The sequence below is a fragment of the Hyla sarda genome, chromosome 3, assembly GCF_029499605.1.
Source record: "Hyla sarda isolate aHylSar1 chromosome 3, aHylSar1.hap1, whole genome shotgun sequence".
NCBI lineage: Eukaryota > Metazoa > Chordata > Amphibia > Anura > Hylidae > Hyla > Hyla sarda.
The window spans coordinates 93,833,931-93,859,132 of record NC_079191.1 but is presented as its reverse complement, the minus strand read 5'-3'; the positions used below and the strand labels follow the sequence as shown (position 1 = coordinate 93,859,132).

Below are 25,202 nucleotides of genomic sequence, written 5' to 3'. Positions count from 1 at the left end.
CAAAATAACGTCCGTTATTTATAAGGGGTTAAAACGGATAATGTAAAAATCCCATAGACTATAATGGGATTTTCTAACAGGCCGATGGGATTTTTTAATGGCCATTTAACGGCCGATTTTCAGGGTTTTTATAACGGAACATTGAACGGATCTTTAAAATGGATGAATTTTATAGTGTGAAAGCAGCCTTACAAGATTGAGAATGTCTGTCTGATTGTTGGACGTGACTTATTGACGTGGGCGGACATGCTGAATGTGTAGGACATACTTTGGTGCAGACACATAACCATGCCTCAGATTTCTCAATACTGGACCTAAATTGCTGTTCTGTTTACCACATGAACGTGCATTTGGTCTTGATGGACATAGAGTGAGATTTATCCAAACCTGTTCAGAGGAAGAGTCGCCCATAGCAACCAATCAGATCGCGTCTGTCATTTTTCAGAGGCCTTTTCAAAAATGAAAGAAGAAATCTGATTGGTTGTTATAGACAACTCAGCAACTTTTCCTCTGGCAAATAGCACATCATTTAATACCTGGTATACTTGGTATTAGCTGCGACACTTTGTGCGCCAGAAAGTTTTTAAAATAGCACAAAAAGCCTAACCAGGCCCCTTTTAAAAACATTGCCTAACAGGGTGCTAAATCAGGTGCTAAATATCTGAATATGTTGCGCTAATAGTGTGCGCCACATTTTAAGCAAATATGGTGCAGCTAAAGCGAAAAAAGTGGACGTAAATGCTTTGAATATCTCCCCCCAGTATGTATATGCATATAGGCCTATATCATGGAGTATTGAAGGGGAAACCCAGGGATAGTTCATAGTTCTGACTAATATGGTGTCCACCGGCCCTGACTGTAACTCTAACCATGGTCACCAGGACCACCATTACTCAAATCTGTCTCTACACGTTGCACAAGAATACTTACTTGCCGTCTTTCCTTTCCTAGTTTTTACTGATATTCCGCAAGGCAGCGGCGGGCGAGCTGGAGGAGGACAGCGGACTGATGTCTCTAGCTAAACTCTCTGAAATTGATGTGTCAACAGAGGGCGTAAAGGGGGCCAAGAGCTTCTTTGAGGCCAAGGTGAGTTGTCCATGTGAGAATGTTTTGATGACCTATAGAAGATGATACTGGGTGAAGGCAACAATTATTATTCTTTGGACACTATCATATGATCACGTATACAGCAGTCAGGGAAATCCCAAAGTTTTTCTGAGGGGATTTACCTGGTGATACAGGGTGACACAGTAGATAAAGTATTGGGAACTATAGGTTTTATGGAGACCCAGGTTAAGGATGGGGTCACACAGATATTTTAGAAAGAAAAAAATAATTTGGCTAAGTTTACTGTACTGTCAGTAGTTCAGTAGTGAAAGAATAATGTCACTAGTATTCCATGTGCAGAGGACGCTTGGAAGCATGTATAGAAGATTCTGTGCACGTCTTCTCCATAGGTCCGTCTATGCAGATCACTGGTAGCAATGATCAAAGTAAAAAGATAAGCCTTCAACCCCCCCACCCCCACATAAATATGCACATATTTTCAAACTTACACGCAGTTTGTATTGGCATCAGGTACTCGGGCAGTATTTGATAAATTTGCTGCAGATTTTCAGTGAGGAAACTCACACGCCAGATCTGCAGCAGATTAAAATACCAGCAAAATACATGTGGGTTTTGAAATGTTACCTACACACAGCAGAAATTCTCCTGACTGAGATTGACCAGCAGTGTTGATTTTATTTTATGTTGATGATCTGTAGCGAATTTCTCCATTCTAATCAATGGGGAAGGTAAAATGCAGAGCAAATCTGCACCAAATCCACAACAAAATTCATGTACACTTACTGTAATCGGACTAGTCTGGCTTTACCTTTCATTTTCCTCCTGTAGCTGTCACTTGGATACAAATGCATGCAGTAATTTATGATAGTCATGAGAAAAGGGGCAGGGTAGACCAAAAAGAATTTTATGTAGGTACGTGAGGTAGAATGTTCTTTGTTATATGGATGCATATTTTTGGGGTGTTGGGGTGTGATGTGAGGTGTAGGGGCAGATGGTGTTTCCCTGGGGTAGATGGCGTTAACCCCTTTGTGTTCGTGACGCCAGGGCGTGGTTTGCCTATGTAACCACCCGAAGGTAGCACCGCTAGTCCTAGGTTAGGGCAAATAAGAGTCCAAGGCCAGGTTAGGTTAACTGTAGCTTTCACTGAGGTAGACAGATGGTACAGTCTTTACAGCTAGGTCAGGGTCCCAGAGAGGTGACAAGTAACACGGACCTCGCAGCTTGCTGGGACTTGCAGTGACTTAACAGACTTTAGCGCAGCCACCCTGACTATAACTGACTTTACTTGACTGAAGATAGTGACAGCAGACAGAGATGACTTGATTTAGGCTTGAGGCCTCCAGATGTGCTGAACACTGGCCCTGAGACATCTGGACTGGACCTCACCTCAGGATCTAAGAGAGATTGTAGTACCTCCCCCTCTTATAAAGGGGGGCTGAGCAAGGAGCCCATAGGCTAGCTGAAGGTCATCTGGTCACCCGGTGCTCTCTGCGTAACCAAACATATGACTTAAACATGTGACAGCAATTATCAGGTGACTAACAATCATGTGACCATATCAAAGGTCCCTTAGACTAAATATACAACCTATACACAATATGGGGGAACACTGCAGGAGAGCCCTGAGGACGTACAGGGACTCAGCCTGACAGGACTGTAGAAGCATATCCCGTACTGGGACATCACACTTTCTTTTTCTTTTGGGGAGGTGCCTATTAGGACATAGTGCATTCTTTCTTTGCATTAGATCAGTATTAACTGGAATCTGCATATAGAGGAATGAGACAGATGAAGATGCAGCTGGTGGATACTTCAGCCTATTGTAGTAGTCACTCAGCTTATTTAGTGTACTCTCCGTGACAGATCACGTTCTACTCCCTGTCCTTTGTGGCAGTCTGTATATGTGTGAATGATCAGTGATGCAGTTGTAGTTACTGTAATACATTATCTGGAACTGATGACTTGACTCATCCATGGATCATATAGGTCAGTGTTGTCCAACCAGGGTGCCTCCAGCTGTTGCAAAACTACAACTCCTAGCATGCCCGGACAGCCAAAGGCTGTCCGGGCATGCTGGGAGTTGTAGTTTTGCAACAGCTGGAGGCATCCTGGTTGGAAAACACTGCTATAGGTACTGATTTATGATGTCTGTGTCTGTTAATCATTTGGCGCCACCTACAGTCTGTATGAAGGAACTGCAACAAAGCTGCCACAGTCATGTAGCGTCTGTTTCCTGTTGTAGACAAGATAGCCTTTGTTAGTGAATTAATATTTCAACCTCATCAAATGTTTTAGAACAATAGCAACAGTGTGACTTGTGGGTCTCTTTCCTGGGGGTTGTATTAGACAGTCCCCGATTCATGGCATTGATTCAGAATGCCACCTATCTGTCCTGATAGACGTGACCAGTAATAGATTGCTGCTGCTGCTGCTGCTGACTGTAGTAAATACAACAATAGAACTTCAGTGTATAATGTCTTTTGGTTGTCAAAGAGTTTAATTAAATTTAGGTCCAAAAATGAACAGAGACAAACAATAAGTCAAGTCACGTACACTGGGAACTTAGTCATAGTCGTCCCTTAAAGGGGTACTCCGGTGGAAAACTTTATTTATTTTATTTATTTATTTATTTATTTTTTAAATCAACTGGTGCCAGAAAGTTAAACAGATTCGTAATTTACTTCTATAAAAAAAAACGTAATCCTTTCAGTACTTATGAGCTGCTGAAGTTGAGTTGTTCTTTTCTGTCTAAATGCTCTCTGATGATGTGTCTCAGGAACTGTCCAGAGTAGAAGCAAATCCCCATAGCAAACCTCTTCTACTGCGTGCAGTTCCCGAGACAAGCAGAGATGTCAGCAGAGAGCACTGTTGCCAGACAGAAAAGAACAACTTAACTTCAGCAGCTGATAATTATTGGAAGGATTAATATTTTTTAATAGAAGTACGGTAATTTACAAATCTGTTTAACTTTCTGGAGCCAGTTGATATTTTTTACTGGAATACCCCTTTAAATGTGCATGGGATACATTCATTTAATAAGACTTGACTGCGAGTAAGAGAGAATAACATTGAAGATCTGTCTCCAGTCACAACACTTTATACATCTCCTGTATTTGTTTACATAGGATGGGGTCATTTTCCTAGGGGAGGGGGTTCAGGGTTGTGCTTAGGCTCTTTTGTGAGCTTTTTTTAATTTGTTTTAAATTTTCCCCCCACTTCTTCTGTGTATAGTATTTTTGTATATTTATTGTGCATAATAAAGTTTTTTGATGTCCAGATGTACTTAGTGGGGTGCACTTTTACTCAGTGCAAGCTTTTCTAGTGTGTTGTTTAGTCTTTTACATTGAAAGTAGCACCCAACTTGATTTCTGGGTTTGAGCCCCCTTTTTCTTTAAAAAAGTCTGTCTCCAAAAGCAAGAAACCTGAGGGCAAGGCTGCCATATAGGGTATGAAGATCCCACTAGGAACCATTTTCGCAATGTGCTCAGGGACCAGGTAGCACTGCAAAAACAGAATTGCCCTTCACTACTGCGGTATTGATAGACCCTTCCTGCCGTTCCTGTATAGAAAACCTCTTAGAAAAGTCCTTCTCCCATTGCTAGAATCTTGCACATCTTTGGTGCACAGTATCCTGCTATGCCACTTTTGTTGAAGCCACGTCTTCTTTGTCAGACATGGGGAAGAAGTGTCTGAAATGCATCATAAATATAGTGCACTATTTTTGTTATAATTTAGTTTTTTTGTCCATTTTTTTTTATGGTAAATCTGCCCGGTATCTTTACATTTGTAGAGACTCCGCTGTAGCTGTAAATACTCTACCGGCAATGCAGTTATTAATGGGTAATTCTGTGATAATACGATGACTGGGAGGCCTAGTCAGGGCAAACGTTCTCTCAAAATTAGCTGCAGAAGTAGCTGCTTCCATGTTTGAGGCTCCTGAAAGCCAGAAAGCCATTATTCTGACCAATAGAAACAAAATCACCCAGTGCCCTTAAGATAGCAAATAGTGATGCCGCTCACTCCTTCGACCAAATCCAAAGCACCTGCGCAAGGACATGCCGGTCCCGCCCTTGGCTCAATGCATCAATACAAAAGAATTGTCCAGCGCTGGGCTTGCAGATAAAAGTTTGCTTTTATTTAGAAAATCTGACAGAAATCACTTGACAGAGGACAATGTCTGACGCGTTTCGCACCTAAGTGCTTAATTATAGATTAAGCACTTAGGTGCGAAACCCGTCAGACATTGTCCTCTGTCAAGTGATTTCTGTCGGATTTTCTAAATAAAAGCAAACTTTTATCAGCAAGCCCAGCGCTGGACAATTCTTCTTTTGTATTCACCCAGCACCTTATCTCATTACATGAAGCTGATAAAATATTTATAATAATAATTGTATCACCATTTCTTCCGCACTTAGGTCCAGGCTCTCTCTGCATCCAGTAAATTTGAGTCAGAAATTCGTGCTGAACAGGATGAGAGAAAGCGACAGGAGGAGGAGAAGAAAAACCGTCGAGCTGCCTTCAAAGAACTGAAATCTGCTTTTAATTAGGACATTGCCGCCTTTTATACTAACATTTGACCATGGTCTTCAGTCACTTTTAACAAAATGCCGCCTAAAGTTCTATTGGGTTTTAATGATTGCGAGGCCGGGTCTTGTGCTTGTGACACCTTGTAAAGCAAGGAGCTTTGTCCCTCCTGCTAGTTTACTAAAATAGCCTCTTGACTCCTATATCCAAAAGAAGCCAATCTAGCAGTATTTGCTCCTGTACATACTGAAACATGCCTAATGTGCTATAGGTGATAAAACTACTGTCCTTTCTCTTTGATTGTATCTAAATACAGTATATAATGGGTGTAAAGTAATTTAAGGGTTCTTACATGCTTCATAGTCCACTTCTGGATTAACTCTAAATAATGTCTACATGGCTAGAAGGGCAAGAAAAGATAAAGCCAACCCCTATAGACCTTCATTCCACTGATCTGTAACATTCCTTGTTAGGATCATAATGTGGCAGGTTTGTTGCAGTCCTTTCCTGGGATTGTCGCATTTATCTGAATGGCGCTGCATAAACCCATGTGTTTGCTTCTTAAAGACCCTCAAATTCAGAAACAATCCTCTCTGCATCAAATTTGCCACATGTGAATATACTCTGAGATCTGGTGTAACAACAATAAAGGGGTTATCCAGGAATAGAAAAACAGAGCGAATCTCTTTCAAAAACAGCTCCCTGTCTGTCCCCAGGTTGTGTGTGTGTGTTAGTACAACTTGGCTCCATTCACTTAAATGGAACTGAGCTGCGGAACCACCCCCAACATGGAGACAGACAGACGGAGCTGTTTTTGAAAGAAATTAGCTCAGTTTGTCTATTCCTGGATAACCCCTTTAAATGGAACCTGAAAATGCTGGTTAATCTACTGGCATAATGTTAGAGCGGGTGGAGCTCATGTAGAACTTTCTGTTCTTTAGTGGTCCAGTTGGGGGGTCCTGCGCAATGGTTTCCTGTATGAGCTTATACAGAGTTAGTTGTCAATCATTATTAGGACTGCCCACTGGACTCCTAAACCACAATTAACAGGGATTTAAATGAAGAAAAAGTTAGACTGAATGTTTTGCCACACTATGGGGGAGATTTATCAAAACCTGTGCAGAGTCCAAGTTGCCCAGTTGCCCATAGCAACCAATCAGCTCGCTTCTTACATTCCTAACAAGGCCTGTGAAAAATGAAAGAAGCGATCTGGTTGCTATGGGCAACTGGGCAACTTTGACTCTGCACAGATTTTGATAAATCTCCCCCAATATATCACTGCACAGCTTCTCCTGCTACATGACCTACCAGCAGACCAGATTGTATGTTCAATGTGAAGGGTTCCCTGTAAGACCCACAAAGTCATTAAAGGGGTACTCCACTGGCCAGCGTTCAGAAGCAAATATTCCGAATGCAGTTTTCGCGCTGTGGGGGTCGGCCACACCTTTCGTGACGTCATGGTCACGTCCCCTCGATGCAAGTCTATGGGAGGGGCGTGACTGCCGTCACGCCCCTCCCATAGACTTACATCGAGGGGGCGTGACCATGATGTCACGGGGGTGTGGCCGACCCCCACAGTGCAAAAATCAGCATTCGGAACATTTACTTCCGAATGCTGGCCAGTGGACTACCCCTTTAACTTGCCACTTTAGACAACGTGTGTTAAAGTAAGGTGCTATTGAATATACGTATATGGATATTTAAGTTTTGGGATATTAGGATCCCTTGTGATCCAGGCAGTGGAGGAGATCTATAAGATAAAGCAATATTGTAAATAACTTGCTGCAGACAATGTGTAAAGGGAGGGGGGATCTCTAAGAAGGGAAATATGTATAGGCTTGTATTTACACAGCATAAAGGGGCATCTCCTTTAGTTCCGGCTGCTGAAAGAATAATTCGTAAAGGACAGTAAATGGTAAAGGAAACATGGGCACATATTGTGTAGTCTACTTGTGCACTGACTCGTAGTCTGATCGGTTGTTACAGGCAATTTCAATGTGAAATGTCGCTTTAATGTTTTCTTTGACTCAACAGACACCTCTGCCTTTTCTCTATCCAGGAACGGTCCAATGATTCTGGAAGGCCTGGTACTTTAGCTGGTTCTTATCAAAGTGTTACTTGGCAAGGGATGTTTCTGACCCCTGTGCATAAAGTTGCACTCTTTAAAAAATAAAAATAAAAATAAAAAAAAAGCTTTCAATGTTCCGCTACAACCTGCTGGCTACTGTTATATACACATTTTTATATTAATATAAAAATAATAAATATGTTTTACTAATAAAGCTTGTGCTGGGTTCCTGTGGTTCTTGTAATACTGAGTCACGGATTGGCGGCTATGGAAATGTTCATCTATTGGACTGAAGGCAATTGCGTGCATGTGGGAATCCTCAGAAGACTTCTACATTACATTACAATGTGTAATGTTATACACAGCACGCCCTTTTCTCTATGGATAGAATAGTTCAGGAATTCAAGTACCGATTGTTATCCAGGCCTGTAGAAAATGTTTTAAGACAGACAGCATACTCTACAAAGCTATGCGGAAAGTGCACACAAAATACTCAACACGATGGCCCAGATTTATCAAACTGTGTGAGAGAAAAAGTGGAGGGATTTTGCCACAGCAACCAATCACAGCTCAGCTTTCACGTTACCTCAGCTCATTATCTGAGCTGTGATTGGTTGCTGTGGAAAAAATGACTCCACTTTTTCTCTCTCACAGTTTGATAAATCTGGGCCAATATCTCAATTATTAATACCATAAAACGGGCACAGACTTGGAGGGACACAAATATCACTGTATGGGGCCTCAGAACAATCACAAGGTGACAAGTAACAGATATAAAATTCACTTGTCCTTTTATAATATCGTGTAAACTCTCAAACTCCCATTGCTGCTTGCCATGCAGAATCCATGCAAAAGTTTGTAAACTCGCATATAACTTGTATAGATTCCCATAGTCAGGACTACATATAAAGTGCAGGTGCAGAATAAATACAGGCCAAAGAGGGTGAATACATACAGGGCCAAAAGAAATTCATAAATAGGTCACAACTGGTATATAGCAACTGGCCCTTTAAGAAGCACATATGGTGTAACAAGCCGTCGGTAAGACATGGAGACAGCAAACAATGGAGAGAGACGCTAAACAAGACACATGACCAGAGTGCTGGGCACCCAAGTGTACACACGACGTGCATGTTCTAGGACCCTTATCTGGGGTCTATTCAGAGAAATGTACAGATCTCTTGGCCAGCCAGGGAGTGGAGCACAATGCCGCCCGCTTCCCTGGCTATATCAAATTATTGCAGAGTGTCTTAGGAGTGAGACCCAATGCGACCAATAACTTTTAACATGTCTGATCGACATGTCAAAAGTTGTTTTTAATGACAGTAACGTTATCATTGGTCCTTGTGTGTAGTTTTTCTCTGTTTATTTTGCATTGAATTTCATGGTCTGCAGCGGTATATAACTTATTCCCTACCTGCAGGATAAGAGATAAAGGATAGATTGCAGTGGGTCTAACCACTGGGACCCCCCTGCAATTTCCTGTACGGGGCTAAGGCACTGCCGTGGCTCTCCCATGCAGGAGGAGGCATGTCTGCCGCGGCCAACATCCCCTCCCCCTTCTCCATGTATCTGAATGGGAGAGGCGGGGATGCGGTGTTCGTACATCCCCTCCTCTCCCAGAGAGGTAAATGGAGGGGGTGAGTCTGTCGACCTCTTAGTGAAGTCGACGACACAAGCACTAGCCGCGTAGTGCCGTAGTGCCGCGGGTCCCCCTCCCAGCAGTCAGAACCCCCCCACGATCAAAAAACACATCCCCTATCCTGCAGATTGGGAATAAGTTATATACTACTGCAGATCTCCTTTAGGGTCTATTCACATGTACAGTATTCTGCGCAGGATTTGAAGCTGTGTTCAGTCATTCAGTTTACATTGAAATCTGCAGCAGAAAATCCTGCGCATCAAATCTGCGCAGAATACTCTACGTATGAATAGACCATTAAGGGACACTTGTTAAGTTTGCATGATGTAAGGCAAATTTCACACAAGTTCACTAAAGATGGCTGTGAGATTAAAAACATGTAAGAAAGCCTTTTTTTCTAGAGTAATGGAAAATTTAGATGTGCTGTGATTTATGTGAATTTCACACGATAAAAACACTGTCACTTCTGTTGACCGTACGGTGCTGACAAATGTTTGAGGAATTCTCAAAAATTGTGAATAATAGATGCTAACTATAAACGTAGAATGTGTATGTGGTTCTACATAACCCACTGATTAGTCACAATTATCATCCAGCATATAAGAAACAAAAAAAGGAGAGAAGTTCTCCGGATGTGCCTAAAACATAACTTTTACTCTAATTAGTTAAAAAATTTACAAATATCCATAGTTGTATGGTTCATTAGGTTGCACAATGGCAAAAAGTAAAGAGAAATAAGTGTGCTTGTTACATAGGAGTGGCTGGGCCCACTGATAAAATGCAATGCAGTGTCAGATGCCATCTCCTCACTGGAATCCGCGAGCGAGCTGGTAATCCTTGGCTCCCTGCTGCATGCAGGTGTCTCACGCCATCTCTCAGGAAGAATACAGTCCACGGTTCCTGTAGATTTACAATGTGATCTTCGCATACATAGACAGTATATGCCCTTTCTTTTACAGGCTATGCAAACAAGCTAAATACACCAAATGCACCTGGGCATGATATTTTATTTTGCAGGTCGACTGCCTATGCATATCTTTGCAATCTTTTGGAAGTGATGATTTTTCCTTCTAGGGCCCTATATAGTCGTAGCATAATCGTATATTATCATATGTATTGTGCTACCTATAGAGTTGCATTGGATGTCTGATATTTGCACTTAATGCAAAGAGAAAAACACAGCCAAAGGTGCGCCCCTGGGTGAGGATCGTATGGAAAGATGAATCCAGGTAAAAGAAAAGATGGGTCCTTACCCTTGGGTGTTGCGCTAAGAGCACAACACCTCCAGTAGCATCTGAGAGAGAGGAAAGCCGGACAGCTGCCACGAGGAACTTCCCGGAGTGACGTCAGTCTCACCGGTAGCAGAACAACAAGAGAAGGAATAAAAAAAGTGTTCCTCAATGAAGGCGCTGGTCCGTGGGTACATTTAAATGTTTAATTATGACATATAAAGCAATGCGTTTCGACCCCGGACAGGGGTCTTCATCAGGCATCAATGCCTGATGAAGACCCCTGTCCGGGGTCAAAACGCATTGCTTTATGTCATAATTAAACATTTAAATGTACCCACGGACCAGCGCCTTCATTGAGGAACACGTTTTTTTATTCCTTCTCTTGTTGATATTTGCACTTAGCATACCTCCCTGATGATGCCACCGCTACTGGTGGTAGAAACGCGTTGGTGGTATTGACTATAGTTTTTGTTGCATTGCATTTTATCAGTGATTGTGCGGCACGGAGTTTGGCTGGGCCCAGCCACTCCTTGGTAACAAGCACACTTATTTCTCTTTACTTTTTGCCATTGTGCAATCCAATGAACCATACACCTATGGATATTTGTAATTTTTTTTTAACTAATTACAGTAAAAGTTATGTTTTAGGCACATCCGGAGGACTTCTCTCCTTTTTTTGAATAATAGATGCTAAAATATATGCAGACAAATTACACAAAAACTCAGTCTAATATGATTGATAAATGATAAAATGGCCTATTGTCCCTTTAGCAATGGCCTATTGTCCCTTTTGTGTGGCATAAAGTGACCTTTTGAGATATATCTATTAGAGATGAGCGAACTTACAGTAAATTCGATTCGTCACGAACTTCTCGGCTCGGCAGTTGATGACTTTTCCTGCATAAATGAGTTCAGCTTTCAGGTGCTCCCGTGGGCTGGAAAAGGTGGATACAGTCCTAGGAGACTCTTTCCTACGACTGTATCCACCTTTTCCAGCCCACCGGAGCACCTGAAAGCTGAACTCATTTACGCAGGATAAGTTATCAACTGCCGAGCCGAGAAGTTCGTGACGAATCGAATTTACTGTAAGTTCGCTCATCTCTAATATCTATTATAAGAGATGCTAAAACCTGACAGCCACTCACATCAACACCAACTGTTGTATTGTCCTTTCCATATGGCCACATGGTTAATGAGCTGTGTGGTCAGACAGGAATAGTGTATACTGTTTCTCTGACCTATTACCACACCCTTAAAGCGTTATTGTTCTTTAATATTTGACATGTCACACAGACATGACAAACGTTTAGATCAGTTGGGGTCTCGGTGCTAAGACCCTCCAATCATTAGATATAGCCAGGTGAAGCACACTTTTTTTTTTATTTCTTGGCTTGGTGCTCAGGCCATCTTATTGCATAATACGGGCACCACTTTGGGCTATAGAGCACTTTACTGCAATCAGTCAGTGTTGAAAAGTAAAGTGCACAGCCTTCACCTGGCTATAACTAACAATCAGAGGGTGTCTCGGCACGGAGACCCCGACCAATCTAAACTTTTGACATGTCTATGTGACATGTTCAAAAATAACACCGTAGTAGGCTAAGCATCTTAGGGTGCGTTCACACTACGGAATTCCACGGTGTGAACTTAATATTAGTGTGAATGGGTCTCCGCGAGATCCGTTCACACTGCAGAATTTCAGCGGCAGACAATTCCACCGCTGAAAATTTTCCGCGCAAAGAAAGAAAAATTTTCTTTGCGTGGATTCCGCGGGCACTGCATAGCCGTCAATGGTGACGGCTCAGTGCCACACAGCCCTAGCGCCAAAGTAACTTCGGCGGCTGCCAGGCGGAATCTCCACTCGCGGAATTCAGCGAGCGGAGATTCTACAGTGTGAACGCACCCTAAATCAGTGGTCTCAAAAGGTGGCCCTCCAGATGTTGCTAAACTTCAACTCCCAGCATGCCCGGACAGCCAACGGCTGTCCGGGCATGCTGGGAGTTGAAGTTTTGCAAGTGTATGAAAATACTAATTAAAAATCACTGCATTATTAGAAAGTCCAAGGCAATCTAATAATGTGGCCACTTTGGCTCTATTAGGAATAAAAAAAATTAAAAATAAATATATATATATATATATCTATAGCCAAGCCAGAGAGGGAACGATACCCATCTGTATACAGCTGTTTTGAGGCTACTGCTCCTTGTCTGTATTTAGCAGAGAGACCTTTAGACTATGTTCACATGGTTTAATGTCATTCCACAGACAGTGGAGGCTAAGACCGCTCAAAAATGCACCTCATAGACTGTAATGCATTTCCATGCAGACTTGTGCATAAAGGATAGACGGGTCTTTTCTTTCTGCGGACTCTGAAATTGGGATTACCGTGACAGAAATCCTGCAGCGTATTTGCTGTGGAAAATCCACAGCGAATATTGCTACCATTGACTTCAATGGGTCCGAAGGAAAACCTGCAAATCAACCTCGATTGTGGATTTTCTGCTGATCCATTGGAAGTAAATGGTAGCAAAATCCTGTGCGGATTTTCTGCAGCAAATACGCTGCGGAAATTCCGCAGGTAATTCGCCCGTGTGAACGTACCCTTATGGTACTTTACACATACAGGATCTGCTGCATATTTTGTGCAGCTGATTTTGCTACCCATTTACTTCAATGGGTAGCAAAATCAGCTGCTGAAAATATGCAGCAGATCCTGTACGTGTAAACATACCCTAAGGGTCAGTTCACATGAAGGTATTTTCTGCTGCAGATCCGCTTCAGCAGATTTTGCTGCCCACTGAAGTAAATGGGCAGCAAAATCTGCAGCAAAAATACGCACGTGTGAACTGACCCTTAGGGTATGTTCACACGTACAGGACCTGCTGCAGATTTTGCTACCCATTGAAGTCAATGGGCAACATAATCTGCAGAAGCAGATCTGCTGCAGAAAATATTCACGTGTAAACGTACCCTTAGGGCTTCTTCACACGAGTGGATTTTCTGTAGCTTTTTTTCTGCTGCTTATATTTTTTGCTGGTGAGTCAATGAGAAAATAAGCAGCAGAAAATAAAAAGCAGCAGACCAGCTGCCGAAAATCCGCACAAAAATCTGCTTGTGTGAACGGGCCCTTAGGGTGCGTTCACACGGACGGATTACCTGCGGAATTTCCACAGCGTATTTGCTGCTGAAAATCCGCAGCGGATTTTGCTTCCATTGAGTTTAATGGGTCAGCAGAAAATCCGCAATGGATCCAAATTTGCAGATTTCCCTTTTGGACCCATTGAAGTCAATGGTAGCAAAATCTGCTGTGTCTTTTTTGCAGCAATATATATATATATATATATATATATATATATATAAATAAATAATATATTTTTAGCAACTGGTGCGTTGCCAGAAAGTTAAAAAGATTTGTAAATTACTTCTATTTAAAAATCTTAAAGGGGTACTCCGGTGGAAAACTTTTTTTTTTTTTTATCAACTGGTGCCAGAAAGTTAAACAGATTTAGTAAATTACTCCTATTAAAAAATCTTAATCCTTCCAGTACTTATTAGCTGCTGAATACTACAGAGGAAATTATTTTCTTTTTGGAACATAGTGCTCTCTGCTGACATCTCTGTCCATTTTAGGAACTGTCCAGAGCAGAATATGTTTTCTATGGGGATTTTCTCCTATTCTGGACAGTTCTTAAAATGGACAGAGATGGCAGCAGAGAGCACTGTGGTCATAATGTCAGCAGAGAGCTCTGTGTTCCAAAAAGAAAAGAATTTCCTCTGTAGTATTCAGCAGCTAATAAGTACTGGAAGGATGAAGATTTTTTAATAGAAGTAATTTACAAATCTGTTTAACTTTCTGGCACCAGTTGATTAAACAAAAACGTTTTCCACCAGAGTACCCCTTTAATCCTTCCAGTACTTATCAGTTGCTGTATACTTCACAGGAAGTTCTTTTCTTTTTTAATTTCTTATCTGTCTGGCCACAGTGCTCAGTGCTGACACCTCTGTCCATGTCAGGATCTGTCCATAGCGGGAGAGGTTTCCTATGCAGATTTTCTTCTGCTCTGAACAGTTCCTGAAATGGACAAAGGTGTCAGCAGAGATCAGTGTGGCCAGACAGAAAAGAAATTAAAAAAGAAAAGAACTTCCTCTGTAGTATACAGCAGCTGAGAAGTACTGGAAGGGTTAAGATTTTTAATAGAAGTAATTTACAAATCTGTTTAACTTTCTGGCACCAGTTGATTTAAAAAAAAAAAACTGTTTTCCACTGGAGTACCCCTTTAAGGATATAGCACTTCTTTATTTCATTAAACAAGCCAGCAGATCATGTATAGCCAGCAAGACACAGCTGTGAATAATACAGAATAACAATAATCATTTTAGGGAAGTAGAACAATGATCAAAGCCAGTGAAGTGCTTCTTCATACAATACTGGATTTACTTTCTAATGGAAAGTACAGGAAACGGGGAAATCGGCCAAGTACTTCCTGTAGGAACCTATTGTGATAGCAGAGAAGCAATGAAACCGGCCTTTATGATCCCCAGACCTTGTCAATTACACCAATTATTACAATGTTATACCTCCTGATTTACGCTAATAACCAATATTCCGCTATGTTCACGTGCTGCAAATAAATTGTGTTATTTATATTTTTATCATTGCCTTGAATATAAACAGGCTTGTAACACTGAAACAATTATTAGAATAGTAAATGTATTTTCTGAATCAATTACCTACTGGTCATGTTCAAAGAACACCATTTAGGGTAAATTCACATCATGTTTCTCCTGTTCATTGAGTAAATATTTCAACAACCTGCCAAAAAGGGAAGGTGACATATACTTCGTTGTAGGGTTTAAAGGGGTACTCCGGTGGAAAACTTTAATTTTTATTTTTTTTTAATCAACTGGTGCCAGAAAGTTAAGCAGATTTGTAAATTACTTCTATTAAAAAATCTTAATCCTTCCAGTACTTAATAGCTGCAAAGAGCTCTGTGTTCCAAAAAGAAAACAATTTCCTCTGTAGTATTCAGCAGCTAATAAGTACTAGAAGGATTAAGATTTTTTAATAGAAGTAGTTTACAAATCTGTTTAACTTTCTGGCACCAGTTGATTAAAAATAAAAAGTTTTCCACCGGAGTATCCCTTTAAGTGAAGGTACAATCTTCACACAAACTTTTTTTTTTTTTTTAAATCAACTGGTGCCAGAAAGTTAAACAGATTTGTAAATTACTTCTATTTAACAATCTTAATCCATCTAGTACTTATCAGCTGCTATATGCTCCACAGGAGTTCTTTTCTTTTTGAATTTCTTTTCTGTCGGAACACAGTGCTCTCTGCTGACACCTATGTCCATTTTAGCAACTGTCCAGAATAGGAGAAAATCCCCACAGAAATCCTCTCCTGCCCTGAGAGTTCCGGAGACAGACAGTGGTGTCAGCAGAGAGCACTGTGGTCCGACAGAAAGGAAATTCAAAAAGAAAAGAACCTCCTCTAGCATACAGCAGCTGATAAGCACTGGGAGGATTAAGATTTTTTTCATAGAAGTAATTTACAAATCTGTTTAATTTCTGCACCAATTGATTTAAAAGAAAATGATTTCAAGCAGATTACCCCTTTAACCCCTTCATGACCCAGGGTTTTTCCGTTTTTGCACTTCCGTTTTTTCCTCCTTACCTTTAAAGAACCATAACTCTTTCAATTTTGCACCTAAAAATCCATGTGATGGCTTATGTTTTGCGCCACCAATTCTGCTTTGTAATGACATCAGTCATTTTACCCAAAAATCTACAGAGAAACATAAAAGAAATTCATTGTGCAACAAAATTGAAGAAAAAAACAAACATTTTTTACTTTTGCGGTCTTCCGTTTCTACGCAGTACATTTTTCGGTAAAAATGACACCTTATCATTATTCTGTAGGTCCATACGGTTAAAGTGATACCCTACTTATATAGGTTTGTTTTTATTGTACTTCTGGAAAAAATCATAACTACATGCAGGAAAATGTATACGTTTAAAATTGTCATCTTCTGACCCCTATAACTTTTTAATATTTTGCGTCGTGATCCGAAGTTTTTAGCGGTACCATTTTTGTAATGATCGGACTTTTTGATCGCTTTTTATAATTTTTTTTCATGATATAAAAAGTGACCAAAAATACGCTTTTTTGGACTTTGGAATTTTTTGCGCGCACGCCATTGACCGTACGGTTTAATTAATGATATATTTTTATAATTCGGACATTTCCACACACGACGATACCATATATGTTTATGTTTATTTTTATTTACACAGTTTTTTTTTTTAAATGGCAAAAAGGGGGCGATTCAAACTTTTATTAGGGAAGGGGTTAAATGATCTTTATTCACTTTTTTTTTCCACTTTTTTTTGCAGTGTTATAGCTCCCATAGGGACCTATAACACTGCACACACTGATCTTTTACATTGATCACTGGTTTCTCATAGGAAACCAGTGATCAATGATTCTGCCGCTTGACTTCTCATGCCTGGATCTCAGGCACTGAGCAGTCATTCGGCGATCGGACATCATGGAGGCAGGTAGGGATCCTCCGGCTGTCATGTAAGCTGTTCGGGATGCCGCGATTTGGCCGCGGCGATCCCGAACAGCTCCCTGAGCTAACTGGCATTAGTTTACTTTAACTTTAGACGCGGCGTTCAAAGTTGAATGCCGCGTCTAAAGTCAAAGTAAACTAATGTCATGGGTCGGGAAGGGTACTCCTGTGGAAAACTTTTTTTTTTTTTTGTAAATCAACTGGTGTCAGAAAGTTAAACAGATTTGTAAATTAATACTATTAAAAAAAATCTTAATCCTTCCAGCACTTATTAGCTGCTGAATACTACAGAGGAAATTCTTTTCTTTTTGGAACACAGTGCTCTCTGCTGACATCACTGTACATTTTAGGAACTGTCCAAAGCAGCATAGGTTTGCTATGGGGATTTTCTCCTACTCTGGAAAGTTCTTAATATGGACAGAGAAGTCAGCAGAGAGCACTGTGCTCGTCATGTCAGCAGAGAGCTCTGTGGTCATGATGTCAGCAGAGAGATCTGTATTCCAAAAAGAAAATCATTTGTTCTGTAGTATTCATCAGCTAGTAAGTACTGGAAGGATTAACATTTTTTAATAGAAGTAATTGTGGTGTCCCGGTACCGCATCCTATCCGGTACCTTTGTATATAAGTCCCCATAGCCAGAGTCCCTAGGACGTTGGGGTTCTTTTTAACTAACCCGTCCATAGTCACCTCTCATCTAGGTATTAGTTATCTAATAATTCTTTAGGATTTCTATATATAGGATTGTACAAGTGTATATAAATGGTTAATTACCTATGCATAGCGTAACAGGACCTGCGGGTCACGTGATCAGGTAAACTCTATGGTTTTATGCTTAAGGACCTTTGGAGGGCCCTGTGACATTTATCTCCCATCACTCCTTGTAACGGTGAGTGACAGTTGATTGGACCAGTAAAAACGGCCCTGCCCCTGCCCATATAAGGGAGCGGCGGCCATTGCTCACTCTCTTTCCTCATGGGTTGTTGATGGAGAAGGATCTGCGCTGCTGTCATCAGTGAGTTTAGGCCTGAGCCTTGCGGCGACGGCTGATATCTGCTAAATTGTGAGTGTGTCAATCCCTAAACACTCTGCAAGATCACCGTACCTTATCTATCCCCTAAATCCGGACGGATCTTCGCAATTTTCCCTAATTTAGAGATTTTATGAGAAGTCAAGGTCCGCAACAACTGTCAGTCATTGCACTAGATAGAGACTGTATTCCTGAGACTGTTACTGTTCATTGGATGTACCGCAAGCATTTAAGTAAAGTTATCCAAGTTCAAGTACCTTGTGGACCTACAGTTATTTTATGAATGCACCTATCGATACTAGGAAGGGCGGCGATAGGCCGGAGAATTACCTCAGCATACTAGCCTACAGCCTGGCGTCACGAACTATAGGGTTAACATTAACCCCTCATCTACCGAAACAACACCCCAACTACCATACACCCCCCAAGGGCTACCACAAAGCCTTTTTGGCGTTACACGAACAGGATTCGGGTGTGTGCCTACTACAGTTGCCAATAGTGAAGGTGTACTCCCCCCGGAAAAAGAACTTTATTCATGTGCTGTAAACCGTGTTGCTGTGTACGGGAGCGGTGTCCGTGGTGCACCATGCAAGGGGGCCACGAGAAAAGTAAGGGGGGAGGCGAAGATTTATCTACAACTGAAATGTGTAAACTGCGCAATGAGTTCATGCTGCGATCCTTTGGTCCGGTCGGCACGGGCAGAGCCGAACTGCTACCGGAAAAGCACGCGAAGAAAGCCCGCGCTGCGCCACGCCCAGCCCCGCCCCTGAGCGTGGCCACCACGTTGCTGTGTCGCCGCTGAAAGGGAACTCAGAGATACAGGAGTCGTCTCTGGAGGGACCAGAAGTCGGGGCTGCACCGATAACATCCTTCCTGCCCAGCGCCATTTTGGAGAAGCCCACTATAAAAGACGCCATGCACAGCGACCTCTTCAGTCTGCACAGAGAGCCGGAGAGTACAGACATGGCGGAGAGTAGAGTTCCACGTAGTGAAGGTGGCAAAATGGTGCCGGAAAAGCGGAAAGTTGTGGCAGTCGCAGCCCGACTTTTCCAAGAACTTGCTGACCGTCTGCCGCGGTTGTCATTAGATGAAGAGGGGGCTTGCAATCTTCCCCCACTGCCTGATGATGACGACGATTGGCCAGAGACACCTCCAGCGCAGGGTCACCTGGAGGTGCATCACCGGTGAGATTGTCCCCTAGTCCCTCTGTCTTAGGGGACAGGCGTCGAGGTTGACTTATCTTAAGTAAGGGGGTTTGTGCCGGTACCGCATCCTATCCGGTACCTTTGTATATAAGTCCCCATAGTCAGAGTCCCTAGGACGTCGGGGTTCTTCTTAACTCGCCCGCCCCTAATCACCTCTCATATAGGTATTAGTTATCTAATAATTCTTTAGGATTTGTGCGTATATATATATATGTATATATATATATATATATATATATATATATATATATGTATATATATATATATATATATAAAAAGCTAAATCTTCGGTAGTTGCAGTATCTTGTAATACCTTTTTTATTGGACTAACAAGATTTTGTAGAGAAGCTTTCGGGATTCCTCCCTTTATCAAGTCATAAGCATTTCTGAGCTCACAAGGAGAAAACACAGGTTCTATCTCACAAAATATGCAGGGGTTAGTTTTGTGAGATAGAACCTGTGTTTTCTCCTTGTGAGCTCAGAAATGCTTATGACTTGATAAAGGGAGGAATCCCGAAAGCTTGTCTCTACAAAATCTTGTTAGTCCAATAAAAAAGGCATTACAAGATACTGCAACTACCGAAGATTTTGCTTTTTGCATCACTGGACTAATACGGCTACTCCTAACTAATCTATATGTATATATATATATATATATATATATATATATATATATATATATATATAGGATTGTACAAGTGTATATAAATGGTTAATTACCTATGCATAGCTTAACAGGACCTGCGGGTCACGTGATCAGGTAAACTCTATGGTTTTATGCTTAAGGACCTTTGGAGGGCCCTGTGACGTTTATCTCCCGTCACTCCTTGTAACGGTGAGTGACAGTTAATTGGACCAGTAAAAACGGCCCTGCCCCTGCCCATATAAGGGAGCGGCGGCCATTGCTTACTCTCTTTTCTGGATGGAGAAGGATCTGCGCTGCTGTCATCAGTGAGTTTAGGCCTGAGCCTTGCGGCGACTGCTGATATCTGCTAAATTGTGAGTGTGTCAATCCCTAAACACTCTGCAAGATCACCGTACTTATCTATCCCCTAAATCTGGACGGATCTTCGCAATTTTCCCTAATTCAGAGATTTTATGAGAAGTCAAGGTCCGCAACAACTGTCAGTCATTGCACTAGATAGAGACTGTGGGGGAGATTTATCAAAACATGTACAAAGGAAAAGTTGCCCAGTTGCCCATAGCAACCAATCAGCTCACTTCTTTCGTTTTCAACAAGGCCCCTGCAAAATGAAAGAAGCAATCTGATTGGTTGCTATGGGCAACTGGGCAACTTTTCCTTTGCACAGGTTTTGATAAATCTCCCTGTGTATTCCTGAGACTGTGACTGTTCATTGGATGTACCGCAAGCATTTAAGTAAAGTTTAAGTTAAGTTCAAATTAAAGTACCTTGTGGACCTTCAGTTATTTTATGCATGCACCTATCGTTACTGGGAATGGCAGCGATAGGCCGGAGAATTATCTCAGCATACTAGCCCTCAGCCTGGCGTCACGAACTATAGGGTTAACATTAACCCCTCATCTACCGAAACAACACCCCAACTACCATACACCCCCCCCCCCCAAGGGCTACCACATAATTTACAAATCTGTTTAACTTTCTGGCACCAGTTGATTTAAAAAAATAAAAAAAAATTAAAAAAATAAAAAAGTTTTCCACCAGGGTATCCCTTTAACCCCTTAAGGACCAGGGGGTTTTCCGTTTTTGCACTTTCGTTTTTTTTTTCGTTTTGGAATTTTTTTGCGCGTACGCCATTGACCGTGCGGTTTAATTAACAATATATTTTTATAATTCGGACATTTCCGCACGCGACGATACCACATGTTTGTTTTTATTTACACTGTTTTATTTTTTTAAATGGGAAAATGGGGGTGATTCAAACTTTTAATAGGGGAGGGGTTAAATGATCTTTATTCACTTTTTTTTTGCAGTGTTATAGCTCCCATAGGGACCTATAACACTGCACACACTGATCTTTTACATTGATCACTGGTTTCTCATAGGAAACCAGTGATCGATGATTCTGCCGCTTGACTGCTCATGCCTGGATCTCCGGCACAGAGCAGTCATTCGGCGATCGGACACCAGGAGGCAAGGTAGGAGACCCTCCTTGTGTCTAACAGCTGTTCGGGACGCCGCGATTTCGCCGCAGCGACCCGAACAGCTCCCCTAGCTAACTGGCATGGTTTCACTTTCACTTTAGACGCAGCGCTCAACTTTGAACGCCGCGTCTAAAGGGTTAATAGCGTGCTGCACCGCAATCACTGCCGCGCACTATTAGCCACGGGTCCCGGCCATTGTTAGAGGCTGGGCCCGACCCGCTAAGACGCGGGGCCACGTCTTGGCCCCGCGTTATAGAAAGGGAAAGGACTCAGGACGTACCAGTACGTCCTTGGTCCTTAAGGGGTTATGGTTCTTCTCTAAATGGCTCCTTGTCTTCCATTTAAATAATTGCTCAAGTTCAATGAAAGTTGTGCGTAGCTGGGAATTATTTGCAATGTTGTTTTTTTTTTTTTTTACTGGATTATGTCAATTCTAAATTGCACCTTAACCGGTTGCTGTCTAAGGACGAGCCAGCTTGTCCTGAGACGGCAAATGTTGTATGGCGGCCCCCAGCTGATTCCTGTAGCTGGGGGCCAGCGTTAATAGCCGACATGTGGCGACTGCTATTAAAACCTTTAGATCAAAGTTGTCAGCAGCGTCTAAAGGGACATTTAAACCATCCCTGGTGGTCCGGTGGGGTGGATCGCCCCCCCCCACGCAGCGCAATCGTGGGGGTGGCAATCCACTGCTGAGGTAGCTGGAGGGCTTACCTCTCCTCCTGTGCTGGCTGCTGGGCTGAGAATGATAAAGCCTGGCAGGACCGCAGAGCACACAGATCAATGTGGTTCTATGAAACCCCATTGATCTGTATGAGGAATCTAATGATTCCTCCTAAAAGTCCCCTAAGGGGACTAAAAGTGTAAAAAAAAAAAAATAAAAAATAAAAATTAAAGTTGAATAATTTTTTTTTTTTTAAAACACCCATTAACCCCTGCCTTATTAAAAGTTTAAATCACTCCCCCTTTTCCCAAATTCCATATAAAAAAGTATGTAACCATAATAAAAATAAACATATGTGGTATAGCCGCGTGCTTAAATGTCTGAGCTATAAAAATATATCATTACTTAAACCGCATGTTCAATGGCGTACGCGCAAAAAAATCCAAAATCCAAAATAGCGTATTTTTGGTCACTTTTTATATCATGAAAAAATTTATAAAAAGCGATCAAAAAGTCTGATCAATACAATCATGGTACCGATAAAAACTTCAGATCACGACACAAAAAATGAGCCCTCATACCACCCCGTACATGGAACAATAAAAAAGTTATAGGGGTCAGAAGATAACAATTTTAAACTTATTAATTTGTGTGCATGTAGTTATGATTTTTTCCAGAGGTAAGACAAAATCAAACCTATATAAGTAGGGTATCATTTTAATCGTATGGACCTACAGAATAAAGATCAGGTGCCATTTTTACTGAAAAATGTACTGCGTAGGAACGGAAGCCCCCAAAATGTACAAAATGGCATTTTTTCTTCAATTATGTCGCACAATGATTATTATTATTTTTTTGTTTCGACGTAGATTTTTGGGTAAAATGACTGATATGATTACAAAGTAGAGTTGGTGGCTCAATAAATTAGCCATCATATGGATTTTTAGGTGCAAAATTGAAAGGGTTATGATTTTTAAAAGGTAAGGATGAAAAAATGAAAGTGCAAAAACGGAAAACCCCCAGGTCCTTAAGGGGTTAAAATAATTGTTTGACCTTAATTCAACATTAAAGGGGTACTCCAGTGGCCCCCTGTGGTCTTTGCTGCAGCACCCCAGACATCTGGTGCACTGAGCGAACTTCGTTCCGTATGACTGGCGATGCAGGGCAGAAGCTCGTGGATGTCACGCTCCCGCCCATAGAATTGCATTGAGGGGGCATGGCCATGATGCCATGAGCCTCCGGCACTACACCCAATGCTCAGATCGAATGCCGGGAGCAGCAGAGAGATCGCGGGGGTCCTACCGCTGGGGTAGGGAATAAGATGTCTAGGGGCGGAGTACCCCTTTACATTTTGAACAAACTGTACACATTTTGGTCTTGTAACTTGTCATGAACTTGATGTCACATGACCAAAGATAAAGCCTTATGCAAATATCTAATATGTTCCGTTTATTTCTCTTCAGATGACTGGTGTGATTGCAATAAATCTGCTGGTGGTTAATGAGTAATCCAGCAATATCCACCTAGCTAGGACAACAAGATTGCCAGATAAATGCACTGACAAAGTAATGAACCTTTGGACTGAGTACTAATCTACAATCACAACACCTTCCTATAGGCTACAAATTACTATAGGTTACAAATTTTATGTTATTATAGCTCACCGTTTCCTGAGACAACCCCCCCCCCCCCCATGTCGGTGATCGCCGCAAATCGCTGGTGAATTCACACCGGCGATTTGCGGCAATTGCGGGTCATACGGGTCTCCAGTGACCTGGAAAATAAGAGGGATCGGGGTTTTCCAAGACACCTACGATCCCCCTGAAGGGATAGGAGTGAGGTGGCAGGGGTGCCACCTCTCCTATCCCTGCTATTGGTCGTCTAGAAGCGACAACAAATAGCAGATCGGGGGCGGGGGGGGGGGGGGGGGTTAACTTTCAGTTTCCCCGTTCTGCCCACCCACAATAGGCGGGGCAGAACAGGGAAACCGACAGGGACTGGAGCCGAAGTCCACTTACCCATCAGTGGCGGCAGCGGGCGGAGTTCGGCGGCGGTGATCGGCGGCAGAAGAGGACGGCGATGTGGCTCCCTGGATCCTACGGAAGCCGGTGAGTTGCCTAGCAACATCTGGAGGGCTACAGTTTGAGACCACTATATAGTGGTCTCTAAACTGTAGTTCTCCAGATGTTGCAAAACTACAACTCCCAGCATGACCAGACAGCTGTGTGGGCATGCTGGGATTTGTAGTTTTGCAACAGCTGGAGGGTCACAGTTTGGAGATCACTGTGCAGTGATCTCTAAACTGTGGCCCTCTAGATCTTGAAAAAATACAACTCCTATCATGCCCACACAGCAGTTTGCTGTCTGGGCATGCTGGGATTTGTAGTTTTGCAACATCTGGAGGGCCACAGTTTGGAGATCACTGAGCAGTGATATCTAAACTGTAGCCCTCCAGATGTTGAAAAACTGCAAATCCCAGCATGCCCAAACAGCTGTCTCGTCATGCTGGGAGTTGTAGTTGCGTACCTCCAGCTGTTGCATAACTACATCTCCCAGCATGCCCTTTGGCGATCAATACATGCTGGGAGCTGTAGTTTTGCAACAGCTGGAGACACACTTGTGTGAAAATACTGAGTTAGGTAACAGAACCTAACTGAAGGTTTTCCAACCAGTGTGCCTCCAGCTGTTGCAAAAGTACAACTCCCAGCATGCAGGTCTGTCAGTACATGCTGGGAGTTGTAGTTTTGAAACAGCTGGAGGGCTTCAGTTTGGATATCACTGTGCAGTGGTCTCTAAACTGTAGCCCTCCAGATGTTGCAAAACTGCAAATCCCAGCATGCCCAAACAGCAAACAGCTGTCTCGGCATGCTGGGAGTTGTAGTTGTGTACCTCCAGCTGTTGCAAAACTACATTTCCCAGCATGCCCTTCAGCGATCAGTACATGCTGGGAGTTGTAGTTTTGCAACAGCTGAAGGCACACTGGTTGGAAAATACTGAGTTAGGTAACAGAACCTAACTGAAGGTTTTCCAACCAGTGTGCCTCCAGCTGTTTCAAAACTACAACTCCCAGCATGCTGGGA

At 42.2% G+C, this 25,202-nt stretch overlaps 2 protein-coding genes and 1 long non-coding RNA gene across 5 annotated transcripts in view; 2 read left to right on the top strand and 1 right to left on the bottom strand.

Annotated features, from left to right (window-relative positions):
- The window catches only part of EFHD1 (EF-hand domain family member D1), a 38,178-nt gene extending 31,132 nt beyond the window's left edge, over positions 1-7,046 (top strand). For 2 of the 3 annotated variants that reach the window (XM_056564632.1, XM_056564631.1), the window contains exons 3-4: positions 952-1,086; positions 5,484-7,046. In XM_056564632.1, the coding sequence (XP_056420607.1) occupies positions 952-1,086; positions 5,484-5,615 (267 nt within the window). In that variant the 3' untranslated portion in view covers positions 5,616-7,046. The remainder of the gene's footprint in view (positions 1-951; positions 1,087-5,483) is intronic. The other variant, XM_056564630.1, reaches the window with a different exon arrangement.
- The window catches only part of LOC130361530 (uncharacterized), a 29,322-nt gene extending 10,979 nt beyond the window's left edge, over positions 1-18,343 (bottom strand). The window contains exons 1-2 of the long non-coding RNA XR_008891042.1: positions 17,877-18,343; positions 931-1,118 (exon numbers count right to left, since the gene is read on the bottom strand). This is a non-coding gene — a long non-coding RNA (uncharacterized LOC130361530). The remainder of the gene's footprint in view (positions 1-930; positions 1,119-17,876) is intronic.
- Positions 18,344-20,287: 1,944 nt separating this feature from the next.
- Positions 20,288-25,202, top strand: part of GIGYF2 (GRB10 interacting GYF protein 2) — a 208,667-nt gene continuing 203,752 nt past the window's right edge. The window contains exon 1 of the mRNA XM_056564614.1: positions 20,288-20,336. The gene's annotated coding sequence lies outside the window, so the exon portion shown is untranslated. The remainder of the gene's footprint in view (positions 20,337-25,202) is intronic.